Raw genomic sequence first — 18,958 nt, 5'->3', positions numbered from 1 at the left:
GCCCCTTCTTCTCCAAACGTACCTTTGCTCATTCCGACCAAAAAGTTCAATTTTAACCTCATCGGTCCACAGAACTTGTTTCCAAAATGCATCAGGCTTGTCTATATGTTCATTTGCAAAGTTCAAACGATGATTTTTGTGGTGAGGACGTAGAAGAGGTTTTCTTCTGATGACTCTTCCATGAAGACCATATTTGTACAAGTATCTCTTTATAGTGGAATAGTGTACCACAACTCCAGTGTCTGCCAGATCTTTCTGGAGGGATCGTGCAGTCAAACGTGGGTTTTGAATTGTTTTTCTCACAATATTATATATGATATTTTTCTTGGTCTTCCAGATCTTGCTTTAACTTCCACTGTTCCTGATGACTTCCATTTCTTAATTACATTCCGAACAGAGGATATTGACATCTGAAAACGCTTTGCTATCTTCTTATAGCCTTCTCCAGCTTTGTGAGCGTCAACTATTTTCAGTTTTCTAGACAACTGCTTAGAAGAACCCATGGTGCTGATTGTTGGGGCAAGGTCAGATGAGTCTGGGCATTTAAAACCTTTGAGATTGACATCACCTGGTCTTCCCAGACGATGATTGAGAACAATCCATGACACTGGCAGGCCTCGGCTTTGCAAAGGGGGCAGTGCATGCTATAAATTCTGCAGGGTGCCCAAACTTTTGCAGACGCCATTTTTTTGTTTTCTGTTATTTTGAAAGTGTAAATGATGGAAATAAAATCTAACTTTTGTTGACATATTATAAGAATGTCTAATCTGTAATTTGATGCCTTTTGGAGATTTTTCCATCTTTCCTTGGCTTCTTTATGCACATTAATACAAATTTTTAGCTGGGGTGCCCAAACTTTCGATCCCCACTGTATATATCTTAGTTACATCTTCTCCGTAAATATTTTATTGCACCTGTTTGACCCTTTTAGTAATAAATCTCTCTTTCTGAAAGTGTTGAACTCTTTCTATAGTTCTTAATTGCAATTTACGAATTCCTGCCTTTGAAAAGACGCTACTGTTTGTTTAAACCTCTGTATAACCGGCCTGCGGACCGTTTTATACAGACGATTATTTCAATCATTATAGTGTTATAACTGATAACGCGAGTTTCCTCTTTCTCTGTACAAAAAGGAGGTGATGGCAGTGTGGAGGGTTAGTTGCGTAATTAACCTGACCCAGTAACAATCGCTCAGGTTGCAGGTACATAGATTGTAGTACATTAACTGGAAAATCTTTGTGCAGGGTGCAGCTGGGTGTGGTATTGTTACGCACGTCACATCGCGGTTTGGATCGGCCAGTCCTTCGGTCACGAGTTTGGTGAGAAGGTCTGGGGTCTGACGCCGCAATCGTGACAGCTGGGATGTGGAGTGGATGGCTCAAGCCCTCAGCAGCACACAGAGACTGATCTAGTTGCCAGTCAAGCATGTGGGTGGATTCCGGCCTTAAAGTTGGGATCCTTTCAGGGCCTAGGCTGGCTCCGTGACATCAGCCAAAAGTGAGCTTTAGCCTGCTGTCAGCTGAATCTACACAGGAGTGCAGAAATAAGTGTGCTCCTATGACCCAGAAGGGCAGTATAGCCATACTTCTCTTTTAAGAATGCATCAGTGGAGATTGAGGGATCCAAGTCTGGAGTTGGGCTTTAAAGTACAGATTTGAAGACCTCAACATTTCACACTTGAGGCTGTTATTTTAAACCACTTACTAGCTTTTTATCGCTGGTTATTGTCATCATGGCCTCTACAGATAAACAGAGAATTCAGTAACCACAGTAAGACCTCTTGTGATGGCTGGAGCAAATTGTCAGGGCAGGAACGCTGGAATGGGCAGGCAGGCCTATGGTACGGTCACGCTGCGACTGACGACAGCCACTACCCACAGACCAGAGTCCCTCAGGGCGCGGAGTCTAAGCCCCAGGCTACCCTTCACCAGGGCCCCTGATGGTGGGGATGGACTTGACGCAGCCTGAGACCAGGTCGCGGCCCCCGAGTGACCCCAGCTGCTATAACGACAGCCGCCAATGGCGTACAGCTGGTGGGAGCTAGATGGGAACATGAGTAGAGTAATCAGACAAGCCGGGTCAATAACAACGGAGCAGACGGTACTAGACGGTAGGCAAAGAATACTCAGGTCACGGGCCGGGTTCAGCAACAGAAGGTCAGGTAAAGGGTTAACGCAGAGAGTAGTCTTGTCCAAGCCGAGTCGGTTACCAGGAGAGCAATGGGAACAACACAAGAGCTTGCAACAGGGCAACATACAGGACACAAGTGCAGAGCACACTTGCAGACAGCAGGTTTAAATGTGCTCAACCACACCTTTCTGAGGAGGAGCCGCAGAAGCCTGAATGCATAAAGGTTCCCACCATGCTTTGCAGAAAACCAAGATGGATGCCAGCTCATGGAGATGCACAAGCTCTGAAGAAAGGTAGGACCTTGACAGTACCTCCTCCTCAAGGGCCCCTCCCCCTCCGTGGCTCAACAAAAGGTTTCTGAGGAAATCCGGCGTGAAAAGCGCGGAGGAGGGCAGGAGCATGAACATCCGCGGAAGGAACCCAGGAACGTTCCTCGGGACCATAACCACGGCAATGGACCAAAAACTGTACCCGACCGCGGACCAACCGAGAATCCAAGATGCGACTCACCTCATACTCCTCATGGCCGTCGACCCTGATAGGACGAGGCCGAGGCGGAGAGGCAGTAAAGCGATTACAGATCAGAGGTTTCAACAGGGATACGTGGAAGACATTGGAGATGTGCATCCCAGGAGGAAGAGCAAGGGCATAGGCAACCGGGTTCACCCTGCGAAGAATGCGGAAAGGACCAACAAAACGGGGGGCCAGCTTTGGTGCGGGCACCCGAAGCTTGAGGTTGCGAGTGGACAACCACACCCGATCTCCGACCTGGTATGAGGGAGCAGGCAACCGTCTACGATCAGCCTGGAGCTTCTGGCGCTGTGCTGAGTCCTTCAAGGACCTCTGAATCTGCCCCCATGAGGAGCGCAGAGCAGCCAGGTGGTTATCCACAGCCGGAATGTCCTGTGGAGCGGGTTGGAACCCATAGTTGGCCATGAAGGGGGACATCCCAGAGGAGGAGTTGACAGCCGAGTTCCTCGCAAACTCTGCCCATGGCAGGAGATCGACCCAGTTGTCCTGATGATCCGATATATAGCAACGAAGGAATTGTTCCAGGGCCTGGTTGGAACGCTCCGCAGCCCCATTGGACTGAGGGTGGTAGGCCGAAGAGAAGGAAAGCTCGATACCCAACTGGGAGCAGAAGGCGCGCCAGAACCTGGACACAAACTGGCTCCCACGGTCCGAGACAATCACCTTGGGCAACCCGTGCAAGCGAAAGATCTCCTTGGCGAAAACCGTAGCCAGTTCTTGTGCAGTCGGCAATTTCTTGAACGGAACGCAATGACACATCTTAGAAAAACGATCGATCACCATAAGAATGACCGTATGACCTTGAGACGCAGGAAGATCCACAATAAAATCCATGCCCAGGTGTGACCAGGGACACTCCCCATTGGGAATGGGTTGCAGAAGGCCCAATGGAAGGTGCCGAGGAGATTTATTCTGGGCACAGACTGAACAAGCTGCTACATATGAGGCGATGTCAGAACGGAGAGATGGCCACCAGAATAACCGAGAAACGACCCAGGACAATTGGTTCCTACCAGGATGACCGGCAGTCTTGGAATTATGGTAGGTACGTAGCAAGCGGGTACGCAATCCCTCAGGTACAAAACATCTTCCAGCCGGTCTCTCAGGGGGAGCGTTAGTTTGAGCCGCCAAAATCTGCTCCCCAAGGGGAGAAGTCAGGTTGGTACGAATGGCAGCCAGGATCTGGTTTGGAGGAATGACCGAGGTCGGCTCAGTGTCCTCCCTGGACAGCTCAGAGTATTGCCGCGACAAGGCATCAGCCCTGACATTCTTGGAACCAGGCAAGTAAGAGACCACATAGTTAAAACGTGACAAAAACAGAGCCCACCTGGCCTGACGGGGTGTCAACCTCTTAGCCTCCGAGAGATATGTGAGGTTCTTGTGGTCAGTGAGAACTAGGACCGGTACCACAGAACCCTCAAGCAGGTGCCTCCATTCCTTGAGAGCCAGAATAATGGCCAACAACTCCCTGTCTCCAATCTGGTAGTTGCACTCTGCAGAGGAAAGCTTCTTGGAGTAGAACCCACAAGGAAGTAGGGGTCCCTCGGGTGACCGACGCTGGGACAAGAGGGCGCCTACTCCTGTCTCAGATGCATCAACCTCAAGAACAAAAGGCAACCCAGGATTGGGATGAGACAGAATTGGGGCCGAAGTGAAAGCGGCTTTCAGAGCCTTGAAAGCTGAGATGGCCTCGGGTGACAACTCGTGAGGGTTACTGCCCTTCTTGGTCAGATCTGAGAGAGGCTTGGACAGTGTGGAAAAGTTCCTGATAAACTTCCGATAATAGTTGGCAAATCCCAAAAAGCGCTGAATGGACCGAAGACCACTGGGACGAGGCCACTGCAGAACCGCTGAAACCTTCTCAGGGTCCATAGAAAAACCCACCGGGGAAATAATGTAGCCCAAAAAGGCAACCTGGGATTGGTGAAATTCACACTTCTCGAGCTTACAGAAAAGCTCGTTTTCACGTAACCGTTGCAGCACCCGCTTAACATCCTGGATATGAGTCTCCATAGACGCAGAGTAAACCAGGATATCGTCCAAGTAAACCACCATGCACTGCTGCAACAAGTCACGTAAGACATCGTTAATAAACTCCTGAAAGACCGCGGGTGCGTTACACAACCCGAAGGGCATAACCAGGTATTCATAGTGGCCGGTTCTGGTGTTGAACGCGGTCTTCCACTCATCGCCCCCCTTGATCCGTACAAGGTTGTAGGCAGCCCTAAGGTCGAGTTTAGTAAAGACTGTTGCTCCCTTGAGGCGGTCAAACAACTCGGTGATCAACGGAATAGGATAAGCATTTTTAATCGTGATCCGATTGAGACCCCTAAAATCAATGCAGGGTCTCAGCTCACCTCCCTTCTTTTTCACGAAAAAAAAACCAGCTCCTGCTGGAGACGTAGACTTGCGAATGTGCCCCCGGGAAAGCGCATCCGCAACGTATTCCTCCATGGCCTGATTCTCTGCCACCGAAAGAGGATACACCCTGCCACGCGGAGGAGTAGCACCAGTTTGTAAGGTTATGGCACAATCGTATGGACGATGAGGAGGCAGGGCACCGGCGCGCACCTTGTCAAACATGTCCAGGTACTCCCCATATTCAGTGGGCAGCACAGAGTCCGAGGAGGTGCACAGCACCTTAACCGGACCACGAATGCAACCAGCCCCACACCGTGGTGATCATGAGAGAATCTCGGCCGATCGCCAATCAAAGGTCGGATTGTGCTTCTGAAGCCAGGGATAGCCCAAAACCACGGAGTAGTGCGGGGAAGAAATTACCTGGAAACAGGCCAATTCCCTGTGAACAGCCCCAATAGCTACCTCCACCGGCAGGGTCTCGTGGGTAACCTGCGATAGCTGCAAGGGCCTGCCATCTATCGCCTCGAGAACCAATGGAGTCTCTCGAGCCTGCAGAGGAATGGAGTACTGGGCCGCAAACGAACTGTCCATAAACAAACCGCCAGCCCCAGAGTCTACCAGCGCCTGGGCCATCACCGAGCCTCCTGCCCAAGAGAGGACAACGGTGATAAGCGGTTTATCTTTACGGGAAACCGGGGACGAGGAAACTCCACCCAAGATCTGCCCCCGACAGGATCTCAGGTGCGGGCGTTTCCCGGACGGACCGGACAGGACTGCCGAAAATGCCCCCCGAGTCCACAGTACAGGCAGCGACCCTCCCGACGCCGAGAGGCCCGCTCCCCCTCGGAAAGGCGAGCAAACCACAGTTGCATGGGCTCACTACCAGACAAACCATCCCCAGGAGGCGTGGGAGGAGAGGGAGGCACGGGTGGGACAGAAAACGTAGGCGCCAAACGGTTAGGAGGCCTCCGCAGCCGCTCCTTAAATGAAGGCCTCTCTCTGAGCCTGGTGTCAATCAAGATTAGGAAGGAGATGAGTGCCTCTAACTCCACAGGCAGTTCTTTGGCTGCGATCTCGTCCTTCAACGCATCAGAGAGACCATGAGAGAAAGCAGCCACTAGAGCCTCATTGTTCCAACCCACCTCTGCCGCCAAAGTACGAAATTCGATGGCGTACTCGGCAACGGTTCGTGAACCCTGATGCATGGACATGAGCAATTTGGAAGCAGAAGCGGAGCGAGCGGGTACGTCGAATACCGTACGGAAGGAGGCAACGAAACGGGTAAACACGTGAATCACCGGGTCATTCCTCTCCCATAAGGGATTAGCCCAGGCCAAGGCCCTATCAGAGAGTTGCGAGATTAGGAAGCCCACCTTTGCCCTCTCAGTAGGGAAAGCGTGAGGTATTAATTCAAAGTAAATCCCCACTTGGTTAAGGAAACCACGACACTGACTCGGTTCCCACCCAAAGCGCTGAGGAAGAGGGGCAGAACCAGTCATACCTCTAGGTACCGCGGGTTCCGCAACAGATGCGGAGGTAGGTGCAACAACCGGAGCAACAGTGGGAGAGTCCACCGGAGTAACAACTGACCTAATAGCCCCAGGGGTAAGGTGCGCTGTGCGTGCAAGCAGAGCCTGCAACGCCTGAGCGAACTGATCCAACAAGCGATCCTGTTGGTCAAGTCTGGCGAGTAACATAGGGATCGAAGGCGTACCTGCACCATCAGGATTCATGGCACTTGTGTAATGACAGGGCAGGAACGCTGGAATGGGCAGGCAGGCCTATGGTACGGTCACGCTGCGACTGACGACAGCCACTACCCACAGACCAGAGACCCTCAGGGCGCGGAGTCTAAGCCCCAGGCTACCCTTCACCAGGGCCCCTGATGGTGGGGATGGACTTGACGCAGCCTGAGACCAGGTCGCGGCCCCCGAGTGACCCCAGCTGCTATAACGACTGCCGCCAATGGCGTACAGCTGGTGGGAGCTAGATGGGAACACGAGTAGAGTAATCAGACAAGCCGGGTCAATAACAACGGAGCAGACGGTACTAGACGGTAGGCAAAGAATACTCAGGTCACGGGCCGGGTTCAGCAACGGAAGGTCAGGTAAAGGGTTAACGCAGAGAGTAGTCTTGTCCAAGCCGAGTCGGTTACTAGGAGAGCAATGGGAACAACACAAGAGCTTGCAACAGGGCAACATACAGGACACAAGTGCAGAGCACACTTGCAGACAGCAGGTTTAAATGTGCTCAACCACACCCTTCTGAGGAGGAGCCGCAGAAGCCTGAAGGCATAAAGGTTCCCACCATGCTTTGCAGAAAACCAAGATGGATGCCAGCTCATGGAGATGCACAAGCTCTGAAGAAAGGTAGGACCTTGACACAAATCAGTAGAACTTACAATTCATGAGCTTGGGTCCACTACAAAGAATACGTATAATTCAGCCTGCCTGGCTATACCCAAATTTGAAATATCGGTTTTAGGTGGGCTGATCCTGTAATAATTATCATATTAATAAACACATGATTCATAATCTCACCTCTGAAATAATGACTTGTAATTGAGATAAACAAGAAAATGACTTAAATACAAAAAAAATTAAATGAATACCGAGTTTAATGTTCCACTACACAATAAGCGAGTTCTACGGCACCTCCGATCCCCAATCCCAAGCCTATAGTGTCTGGGGGATTTTTCAAAGGTGTTGAGGACCTATGGGATGTAAATTGGTTGCAGCTTTGGTGTGAGTTTCCGTAGTAGCAGAACACATCGCATCTCTTAACTACAACAACCTGCCTAATTATCCACCTTTATATTGTGGATCAAACAAATCCTTTGGGTTATTGCAGTTCCTCTAGTAACCACACAAATAAATACATTCCAGAAGATTATCTGAGCTGAGAAAGCCTCTTGGAGCTGGGATCACATAAGGTCTGTGGTACATGTATTGGCAACACTACCATTCCTGTAATTTAAACTCTACGCACTGGGTGGTCATTTTTGGTTTAAATAAAGATGAAAGGAATTTAACAGCATTATGAAAGCAAGACAGTTTCATTTCATTGATACATAACAGCCATTGTTAGTTTTATGCATGGTATAAAAGCTGTAATCATGTTCATTATGATCAATAAATGCAGTAATCAAATCTTGAATTTCCGTGCCAAGAAAGGCACATTGTTGAATATAACTCCATAAAATATAGTTGTGCGTATAGTGTCATTATATCCCAAAGGTCAAGATGAAAAAAGTTCTTAGTAACTTTTACTTTGTACTTAAATGTACACTTAAAACAGAAATTTAATCAGAAAATTATGTCCTGCTAGATCACTTCAGGCTGGCCCATTTTGCAGGTATAGCTATATAAAACATTAAAAATAAATGCCTATACTGTTTAAACACTATACACTGTCACACCCTTCTCTCGCTGCAAGAGAAAGGGGCCACCCTGAATCAGTAAAACTGAGGCAGTGGTCATGGCACCAGCTTAAACTGAAATATAAGCATGGTATAAAATAAGCTGCATACGCAGTAAAGGATTTGTTTAGCAACTGAAAGTGCTTAAAAATGGAGGGCTTGATAACACTTTGGGACACTGGTTTGATGATAATTCATAGATAATGGGGACATCCAAAAGAAGTCCAAATAAGAGGTGTCAACAAAACACTAATAGGCCCACATAACAAAAAGTCTGGGGGTAGCCTGCAGCTTAAAGAGCCACTTGAAGGACCTTATGCCAGGATCTGGCATCAGACAAAGAGTGAACATTGACTTGGTTCTCTTGGCCTCAAACCAACATTGTTTTGTCTAAATTCAGAAATGGCTCTTTACAAGACAGGGCAGTCAGTCCAGACACACGCTTCAAAGAGGTGATGGCAACAAAGAAGGTAACCTTCTGAGTATGAGCGGATATGTGGCTTTTGTAGAGCTGTAAGAAAAAAAATATAGATCCCAGAGAATCATTGTACAGGTGGCGCCACATTAGAGACACCCTGTACAAACATCTTAACTAAGGAATGGGATGCTAGCAATCCAATCTTTGGAACAAGATCACAAGGGAAGAGATTCACCCCTTGATGGTACTCAGAGCCAAATGTTGATCCAGGCCAGATTTCAGAATGGTCAGGATTCTTCCCACAGGTATTTCCTGGAATGAAAATGTCTTTCTTTGTAGTATATTCTCCATGTACGATGGTACATCTGCCAGATTTATAGGAACATAATTATTTCTGTTTCGCTCACCACAGCAAGACTTCTGCTTCTTCCCTAATGATTGATGCATGCCACGAATGTGTCATTATCCAACTAATTCCATCAAGGCATCAAGGATGCTTGTTATCCATATGTTTGCAATGGCTAATAGATGTCCTCTCAACCCACCAATTTTGAAAGTGACCTGCTCCCTCTCTCTCCTCGTTGGTTCACTGGCTGTGATTGACAGCAGTGGGAGACAATGGCTCCCCCTATTACAGGTAAGTATTAGGGGGGCTGGAGGGCTGCTGCACACAGAAGTTTTTTTACCTTCATGTATAGAATACCAGTGATATCAGTGATGAATCTATTTCCAAAATGTGAAGCAACATAGGTACACATAGTTTTTGAGTAAGCCGTGTCATTAACAGTGAAGTCTTTATTTAATACAACATTATGAGTCATTATCGTGCAAATCCTCACAGCAACTATTTAAATTTCATCACTTATTATTTTAGTGTAAATAGAATTACAAAATAGTTTTTCTGATTGATTTGTGTTATCACATACAAAACTTGTTACAGAATATTCACCAAAAACACAGGCAACCGTTTTACTTACGTTCTCCTTACACTTTCTGTATCCATTAATAGGAGGCAACGAGGACGCTTTTGAACTAATGAAAATATAATAAAAACAGATTTGAGAAATGTTAATAAAATGCCTATTTGCAATATGTAATAATGTAACAACAACTTTTTGCTATGGCCTAATATTAAATCATAAACTATTGTGAATATTATTATTTAGAGTACTCCAGCTATATTGATTTAAGCATACCCATAACTTCTTCTCACAGAGGCCTTAGAAAATATCAGATCATTATACGGCAACTTTTTGAACTTGTCCCTTCCCACTGCAACATAAAATTGTCCATTTTCTAGCTCTGATCCATCTTGAACAGGAATTCCATCTAATGTGTATAGCCTGGTGGAGAATAAAATGAAAAATATTACACTTATCCCTAAAAGGTATAATATTTGATGGCATAAACATATGAAACCCTTGTCACTAAAAGTAATCAGCTCTACTGAACACCCAACTGTCATCACTGGGTAGAAAGCATAAAAAAAGAATTTTGAGCTCAAGCAGAGACATACAGCTGGTAAAATAAGTATTGAACACATCACCATTTTTCTCAGTAAATATATTTCTAAAGGTGTTATTGACATGAAATTTTCACCACATGTCGGTAACAACCCATGCAATCCATACATACAGAGAAACCAAAACAAATAAGTTCAGAATAAGTTATGTGTAATAAAATGAAATTACATGAAGAAAGGGAGGTGCAAAAAGGCATGGAAAGCCAAGACACCAGCTGAAATCTATCAGCAATTAGAAAGTAATCCTGCCCATTATCAGTGCAATTTAATATAAGCTGGTTCAGTCTCAACTGATGGCCTATAAAAAGGTGTCTCTTTACCGCCATACAAGAAACATCTCATGATGGGTAAAAGCAAAGAGCTCTTTCAACACCTCAATCTTATTGTTGCAAAACATATGATGGCATTGGTTACAGAAGGATTTCTAAACTTCTGAATGTTCCAGTGAGCACTGTTGGGGCCATAATCCAGAAGTAGAAAAAACATCATTTCACCACAAACAAGCCATGACCAGGTGCTCCTCGCAACATTTCTGACAGAGGAGTGAAAAGAATTATCAGAAGAGTTGTCCAAGAGCCAAGGACCACTTGTGGACAGCTTCAGAAAGACCTGGAATTAGCAGGTACAATTGTTTCAAAGAAAACAATAAGTAATGCACTCAACCACCATGGCCTGTATGCATGCTAACCATGAAAAACTCCATTGCTGAAGAAACAGTATGTTGAAACTCGTTTAAAGTTTGCAGCACAACATTTAGACAAGCCTGTGAAATACGGGGAGAATATAGTCTGGTCAGATGAGACCAAAATGGAACTCTTTGGATGCCATAATACACATCCTGCTTGGAGGTCAAATGGTACTGCACATCACCCCAAAAACACAATACTAACAGTGAAGTTTGGAGGTGGGAACATCATGGTGTGGAGCTGTTTTTCAGCATATGGTACTGGCAAACATCATGCCATTGAATGAAGGATGAATGGAAATATGTACCAAGACGTTCTTGATAAAAATCTGATGCCATCTTCCAGGATGATGAAGATAAAACGAGGGTGGACATTTCTGCAAGGCAATGATCCCAAACACAAAGCCAAGGAAACTCTGAGTTGGTTTAAAAAAAAGAATATAAAGCTGCAATAATGGCCCAGCCAATCACCTGACTTGAATCCAATAGAAAATCTATCGAAAGAACTAAAGATCAGAGTTCATAGAAGAGGTCCATGCAACCTTTAAAATTTGAAGACTGTGTAGAAGAAGAGGCCAAAATCACACCTCAGCAATGCATGCTACTAGTTTCTCTATACAGGAGGTGTCTTGAAGTGGTCATTACCAACAAAGGATTTTGTACAAAGTATTAAATAAATTTCAGTTAGTGTGTTCAATACTTATCTATGTCATTCTATTATATTACACATAACTTAATTTATGAACTTATTTGTTTTAGTTTCTTTGTATGTATGAACTGCAGGGGTTGTTTCCAACATGTGGTGAATATTTCATTTCACTAGCACCTTTAGAAATATATTTACTGAGAAAAATGGTGATGTGTTATTGTTGCTGTATTGTCTCCCGTTATATTGTAAAGTGCTGAGCAAACTGTTGGCGCTATATAAACACTGTATATTAATATTAATAATCTGTTCAATACTTATTTTACCCGCTGTAACTACAGCCATAGCAGGTCACCTGATTGCACACAAACAGGTCAGAGAAGCTGCATTCTTCTTCCAAGGAGTTCAGATCGTGAAGATCTCAGCTGCCTGTTACATGACTGTTCTGCTCTATGATGACAGCACAAGTAATTGACATGACTAATAATACAGGAGACCATTTTCCTCTGACCCACAATGCAAGGAGACATTTTCCGTTGACTGCCAATGTAAGAAGCTATTTTCAACTGACAACAAATATAAGGAGGAATTTTCCACTGAATTGCAATGTAAGGGGGCATTTTCTACTAACCATCAATGTGAAGGGCACTGACAACAATGGTCACTAATGTAAGGGGATACTACACTGGCCACCAGTGTAAGAGGCATTCTTCCTGTTGACCACTAATGGAAAGGACATTATTCCTACCACTGACTAAAAATGCAAGGAGGCACTTATATTAGTGACCACCAATGTAAAGTGGGCTCTTATCCTACTGACTAGCAGTGTCAGGGAACATTTAAAACTGACCACCAGTGTAGAGTTAAGGAACATTTTCCACAGCCCTAATGTATAGATGGTAACATTTTCACAGACCACCAATGTTTAAAGTGGGTCTTTGTCAGCTGTTGTAATGCTCATTTCTGAAGAAGCACTCGAATTGCCTCTGAAGCTGCTTCAAATTCCCAGCAGACACTGATTAGAAGAAACAGCCAATACTAATAATGATGCTTAAAGTGCAAAATAGCATAAGCACCTAATTACTATGTATGATGATGTGTTGGCCTTAGATCACTGACATCGGCTCCAAGGAGAAACAGTAGTGAGATGACAGGATGAGTTCTGAAAGCTTAATCTACCTATATCAGAGTTTGTCAACCTTTTCAACACTGAGGTGTGATGGTCAGTGGGAAAAACGCTCTTTACACTTGTGAAGAATTACCCCCTTACAGATAGCTAAAAAGATAACTGGTGTCAGTAAGAACTTATCTGAGATGCTAAAAGTAGTCATTGCTCAAAGAACCCCTAGAAACCTTTGGAAGAACTCTAGGATTCCATGGAACCCTGGTTGAGAAACCCTGACCTATATGGTGAGTCTGCCTTTAACAAACATGAATATGAGCATGTCTCCTAAAGGACCCCCAGTGCAAATGGTCATGCTTCATGAATGAAGAGATTGTGCAATAATTTGTCCTAAATATAGCAAAGCTAAAATAAATCTGTCACAAACCTACAATACAATGGCTTTAGTCAAACTTTTGTTTTGGACAGATATGGTACAAGTTAGACCCATTGTACAGTGTTTATTGCTATCTTTATCTCTACCTGGGAGATTGGTCATTACTCTCTGTCCCAGTGACAGGTGATGACCAAAACAAGGGCATTGTCTACTGCTCACTTTCAGTAAAAGAACACACTTAATACTGGGGAGGAACCAAGATAGCCATTATGGAAGAACTGGGCCTGTGTGTGTATGTTTCCTGTTCTAGATATCCCCAAGAAAATTCACATTGAAAACAAATATTTATATTTGTTATGTTGTAAAATGCACAGGTAATACAGTCATCCATTATTTAAATATGCTCGGGTCTCAGTGTACTAACATCTTGGTAAGTGTACCTTACTCCTATAAGTAACACCACCATAAGTGCCACTTACTTGTGTACTGCTCCATTTCGCAGTTTCACTTTGTCGGTGACCATTGCTAGAACTAGCTCCCACTGATCCAGAACTCTCCTTGGTATCAGCATACGTACCACAGGATTCATAACATCTCCATTAGCAATTAGGCTGGCAATAGAGAAAAGGCAGACAATGATTTGTGATTTAGATTGATAAAAGGACAATGATATCACAACTATGCTCTTTTCATAGATAAATCTACTTACAATACAGTGCATGGCTCCTGAAAATGTTTTCTAAATCTTGCTGAAACATTGATCCTGCTGTGAGATACTGGTTTTACCTAAAAAAAATAGCTAAATATTTGTACAGAATCTTCAATGTACCATTCAAATATTTTAAATGAATGACATTATTTGTAGGACATTTAAAAGAAAATATATGACATTTCAAGGTTGACATTCTGGGATAAAAGTATTGGTAAGCTCAGGACTGCTCAAACTGAAGGACTTAGTAGGACTTGCATTAGTAGGACTTGTATATAGAGCTACTGTCCTAAAAGTGTCAAAAAAGTAAATGCCTGTGTTGCCTTAGAGCCCAGATTGCTTCTCTCATTGACTACTTTGAACCTACAGAAAAAAATATTGGAACAGTAATTAAGTAAATATCTAAACACTGCTTTGTAAATCACTTTTTGTATATAACACCTTGTTAATAAGGGATGTGAAATTTAGCTTGGTTTTGCCATGATTAGATATTAACACAAACACTGATCAGGGTATTTTCTTTACATTAAAGTCATGAACTTTGACACTGTTCCCTAAAGGCTTATATGACCTCAAGAAGCCATTCAATGACCCACATAACTGGTTATATAAATTAACGACAGACATTCTACAATGGCATCTACAATCACAGATACAGAGCTGCACATTACTACTAAATTGATATTGAAAATCAATGATTTATTAGTCACAAACCCCAGCCCAACTGATTAAGAACTCATCCAGCAGCAGTGTGTTCCTTATGACAGCTGCTTGTAACCTTCATATCAAATGTGTTTTCTGAACCCATTGGTACTGCAGACCTCTGCACATAATCTGTCTTTTTAATTTTCTCCATAATCTCAGTAACCTGTCCTAAAAACTGACATTTCAGACTGTCAGGAAAAAATATGCATTCCTCCAATGTAAATCGTAAAATCCTTCAATAACTGACATACTCTCTGGTACAGTAACTTTTATAATGAACATAGATTCCCATCCTTCTTCAATTTGTATTGGCCATATAATGGCCACTTTTATTATGCTGTAACGCTGGTATGAGGTTACTCTGGAATATCATGATAATCTAAAATCATATTAATCGTAATAATCTATGCAGAATGCAAATCAAACCTTATCCGACATCAATGGAAATAAACTCTTTTGCCTAAAAGATATTTAGATTTTGCAAGGCAAATCCAAACTAATCTAGCAAGCAGGGATCACAAGAGCAAGGAGAAGTTAGTGCGGTTTCTAAATAAACTTACCTCCATGTCCTCAAGGCTGCTCCCCTTCCAAGTCTCAGCCTGATCAGCTTCTGAGAACTGCAGTCTACATGTTCTTTTCTCCCTATAGACTATGTGCCAACCCTGATAAGTCTCTGGGGAAATCACCAAACCAGTAAAGACTATAGCACTGGCTGCATACCCAGGACTGCCCCATAACTGAGACTTAGAAGTAGATACTCAAAACATCAAGAATATCATAGTAATGTACACAATCCACCCACCTCCTCCTGCTTCTCTGACCCTCAGATGACAGCTATCCTGCTTCTTGCCTCAACTTGCCTTTTATAATTTCTAGTATCGTAAGAGTATAATTATTTAAGGCTGAACTCAAGGATAAGAAGATGTTGTCAAAATACAAGTGTCATGTGTATTGTTACTTGAATCTTGGTGTAGTTTTTGTATTTCTTCCAGATCCAACGTTAAACTTTGCCTCTGTGCAGGAACGTCCTGTAATAAAGACCAGTCACCAAAGCTCTCTCTCCTTGTGCAGGGTGACTGGTCTTGTATCCACCCCCTTCTGTAGTTTTCTGCAGCCTTCCTGCTGGGTCCTTCCATAGCTGTGATTCCTGCACTATGGTGATGATGACCTCCCTGCACCATGGTGATGATGACACTGCTACTTTTTTATGGTTACAAACTGGGTTTGCAAAGCCATTTGGTGCACAAAAGTGCCTATATATATATATATATATATATATATATATCTTTGTGGCTATTTAAGAATATATTTAAATGAACATTTTGTGTCCATAGTTCAGCTTTAATTTTGCTTTGGAATACCTACTACTGATTTAATGTGGCTAATATCTTTCATGTCATGGTTGTACGGATAGCCCAGTTATGGGTAGTTATAGAATTAAAGAATAATTCCAGGCATCAGCATGTTATACATAGTTATGTTGGTCCAGCTTGGATGCCCCTGGAAGATGGAGAGCACTCAAGTTGACTCTGCTACTTCAATGATCTTCATCTCCAGGTCCTAAGCCGAGCGTCCTCTCTTCTGCATCATGAACACAGGCGGTTGGCCACTCTGCACAGGCACCATTCAGAGAATGATTTGCATTTTCAAACGGAATGCAAAACATTCTGTGATTGGAAGGGTGATGAGTTTGACGTCACTGCCATGCCTCTCTGCCTCATCCACTCAGAGAGCGCTTTACATTCATTTGGAAAATGCAAAAGCATGCTCTAGATCACAGGTGTCAAACTGGCGACCCTCCAGCTGTTGCCAAACTACAAGTCACATGAGGCATTGCAAGATTGACAGTTACAAGCATGACTCCCAAAGGCAGAGGCATGATGGGACTTGTAGTTTCGCAACAGCTGGAGGGTCACCAGTTTGACACCCCTGCTCTAGATGGATGCCTATGCCAATCAACTAACCTTCTGTGTTCAGTAAGAAGAGGTGCAGTTGCTCAGCACAGGACCTAGAAGCAAGTGGAGATCTTTGAAGCAGCAGTGTCTACTTCAGTGATTTTCAGCTTCCAGGGGCATTGGACAGGTATGTTACATAGCAAACTGGACCAATATAACTATGTATAAAATTTCTATGCCTGGAATTATTCTTTAACAATTATACAGCTTAAAGTGTTATTAAACCCTCAGTTGTTTAGGCACTTTCAGCAGCTGATTTAGTCACCTAGTGAGTATGCAGCATATTTATTTTTTAATCCTTGCCTATATTTCTGTTTAAGCCGATGCAATGACCTCTGCCCCAGGTTTCCTATTTCAGGGTGGCTCCTTTCTCATTTAGCATCCTTGCATGTGGGGACCTGAGTTGTGTCTCCCTACACTGTGTGCATCAATAGAAATGCACCTTCCTGTGGCATAGGATGGCAAGGCATACCCCTGTGCTTCCCTTGTCCTCCCCCCTCCCTTTTCCAAGCTAACAGGCTGACTCAAGGCTGCACCATGTACTGTTAACTCTTTTCTGTGAAGCCTGGATGTTCAGGGAAGCAGCACTGAGAGAGTAGGAGCCACCTGTAAACTGCAACCACTGGAGTAAGAATTTCCAGAGTGTTTATTTTACTGTACACAATGTGCTGAGCTAAAAATATTGAGGGTTTTTAAACTACTTCAATTCACATGAGTTTTCTAATAGCACAAATGACCAGCTACAAATATTATGTTATATAAAGTATTTTAAAGCAGGTCTATTGCCTGCAATATGGTGCACTACATTACCTAATTAAACATAGGACTTGTATACATAGGTGTTTGGTAAAGAAAATGTAACCGATTAGGGACCTAGGTGTTTATCTCTTATAGGAATACAGGGCCACAAAGAAGACAACAGATTTCCCAGGTATATGCAGGTGTTATGTTTCACTAAGCATAGGTTCACAATTCTGCACGTATGATACTGCAAGTAAATCGCACACTTTCCAGCACCCATGGCAAAACCACGCTGCTGTTAGCAGACACGAGGGGTGCCATTAATTCTTAGCACTACAGCTGCAATTTTGTAAAAGGTACAGGACCTTTTCCCTGCGTTTTCCGTGGGTACAGCAGCTCATTCAAATGAACGAGCTGCTGTGCATGCACAAACGCAGCCGCAGGGAAACTGCAATAGTGCGATCCTAGCCTAACACTTTGCTTAGTGTCAGTGAAAGTATCAACATTTTTGAGTCCCAAAGCTTTGAAAGCAGAGATATTGTAAACCAGGGATCTCCAGACTTTCTAAACACAGGGCCAGTTTACTGTCCTTCAGACCTAAGGGGGGCCGGACTCTTGGGAGTAGAAAGGGTCCAGACTTCTGCAGAACAAACAATGCCACATCTTTGGTATCACAGGGAGGAATAATGCCCCATTGTTACTGTCATTTGGCCCCATTGTTGGAGTCATTGGGAGGAATTGTGACCTGTTATTGGGAGTTATTCTGCCCCTTTAATGGTGTCAGTGGGGAATTATGCCCCATTGTGGAAAAAAATAGTGTTGGATAAAAGTAGGCAAAGGGCCACATCTGGACCCCAGGTCGTAGTTTGGAGACCACAATTGTAAATGAACATGGTGTTGTTTTGATCGCAAGACTTTATCCAAGCAAATGGGAACCATAAACTCTTTAATCAAAGCTCTATATAAACTACATGCACATGCAGTCTATTGATTATGACCACTGTGTAGGTACTTTCATTTACATACATTGACCTTAATCATTTAATCATTACCTCTGCTGATAAATCCTGCTAGAGAAAGATACATGGAAGTTATAAAAAGAAGGTTCTTATGATTTGTAGAAGCATAAGATCTACTATTCCAGAAGTTTAGCACATGCTGGACAGGTAATCAAGCCAAAGCAACATTGAGCTTCATGTATAAAAACTGTCTGTAGGGAAAGTGTTTGTGCCCCCTTTCACCACCAAATTTCATCAAAAGTTATTTGGGCAGATTAATAATGAAGAAAGAAATTGATTTATTTGCAATTAAGTTGTCATACATGACCCCTATTTTAAACTCATGTTATCTTCATCCAAATATGTAACAGTCCTTTCAGTCTTTAAAGTCATGAAAGGGTGAAGAAGGCATGAAGTTTTATTTTTTTTTTAGGAAAGAATACATTTCATTTGATGCATAAACTACTGACATCGGGATCATACAACATTTGGTTATAATCACGTGCACAAGCATTCAGTCACATGATCTCTTCTAAGAGGAGGATCCACCAAGCTGAAGCAGAGATCATGTGATTAAATGCCTAGATGATCCTGAACAGCAGTTTCAGCAGAAAGCTTCCACCTTAAAGACATGAAAGGT

General features: G+C 43.7%; 1 protein-coding gene across 3 annotated transcripts in view; it reads right to left on the bottom strand.

The window, feature by feature from the left end:
- DCDC2 (doublecortin domain containing 2) overlaps positions 1-18,958 on the bottom strand; it is a 281,410-nt gene that overhangs the window by 171,334 nt on the left and 91,118 nt on the right. For all 3 annotated transcript variants that reach the window (XM_089682253.1, XM_089682255.1, XM_089682254.1), the window contains 4 exons: positions 13,920-13,996; positions 13,690-13,821; positions 10,055-10,201; positions 9,836-9,890 (listed from right to left, as the gene is read on the bottom strand). In XM_089682253.1, coding sequence (XP_089538379.1) covers positions 9,836-9,890; positions 10,055-10,201; positions 13,690-13,821; positions 13,920-13,996 — 411 coding nt within the window. The remainder of the gene's footprint in view (positions 1-9,835; positions 9,891-10,054; positions 10,202-13,689; positions 13,822-13,919; positions 13,997-18,958) is intronic.

This window comes from Staurois parvus, unplaced genomic scaffold, assembly GCF_062004578.1.
Source record: "Staurois parvus isolate SC_StPar_1 unplaced genomic scaffold, SC_StPar_1.0 ptg000287l, whole genome shotgun sequence".
In the NCBI taxonomy this organism is placed as follows: Eukaryota; Metazoa; Chordata; class Amphibia; order Anura; family Ranidae; genus Staurois; species Staurois parvus.
The sequence above is the reverse complement of the archived record's forward strand: the minus strand, read 5'-3'. Positions and strand labels throughout refer to the sequence as shown.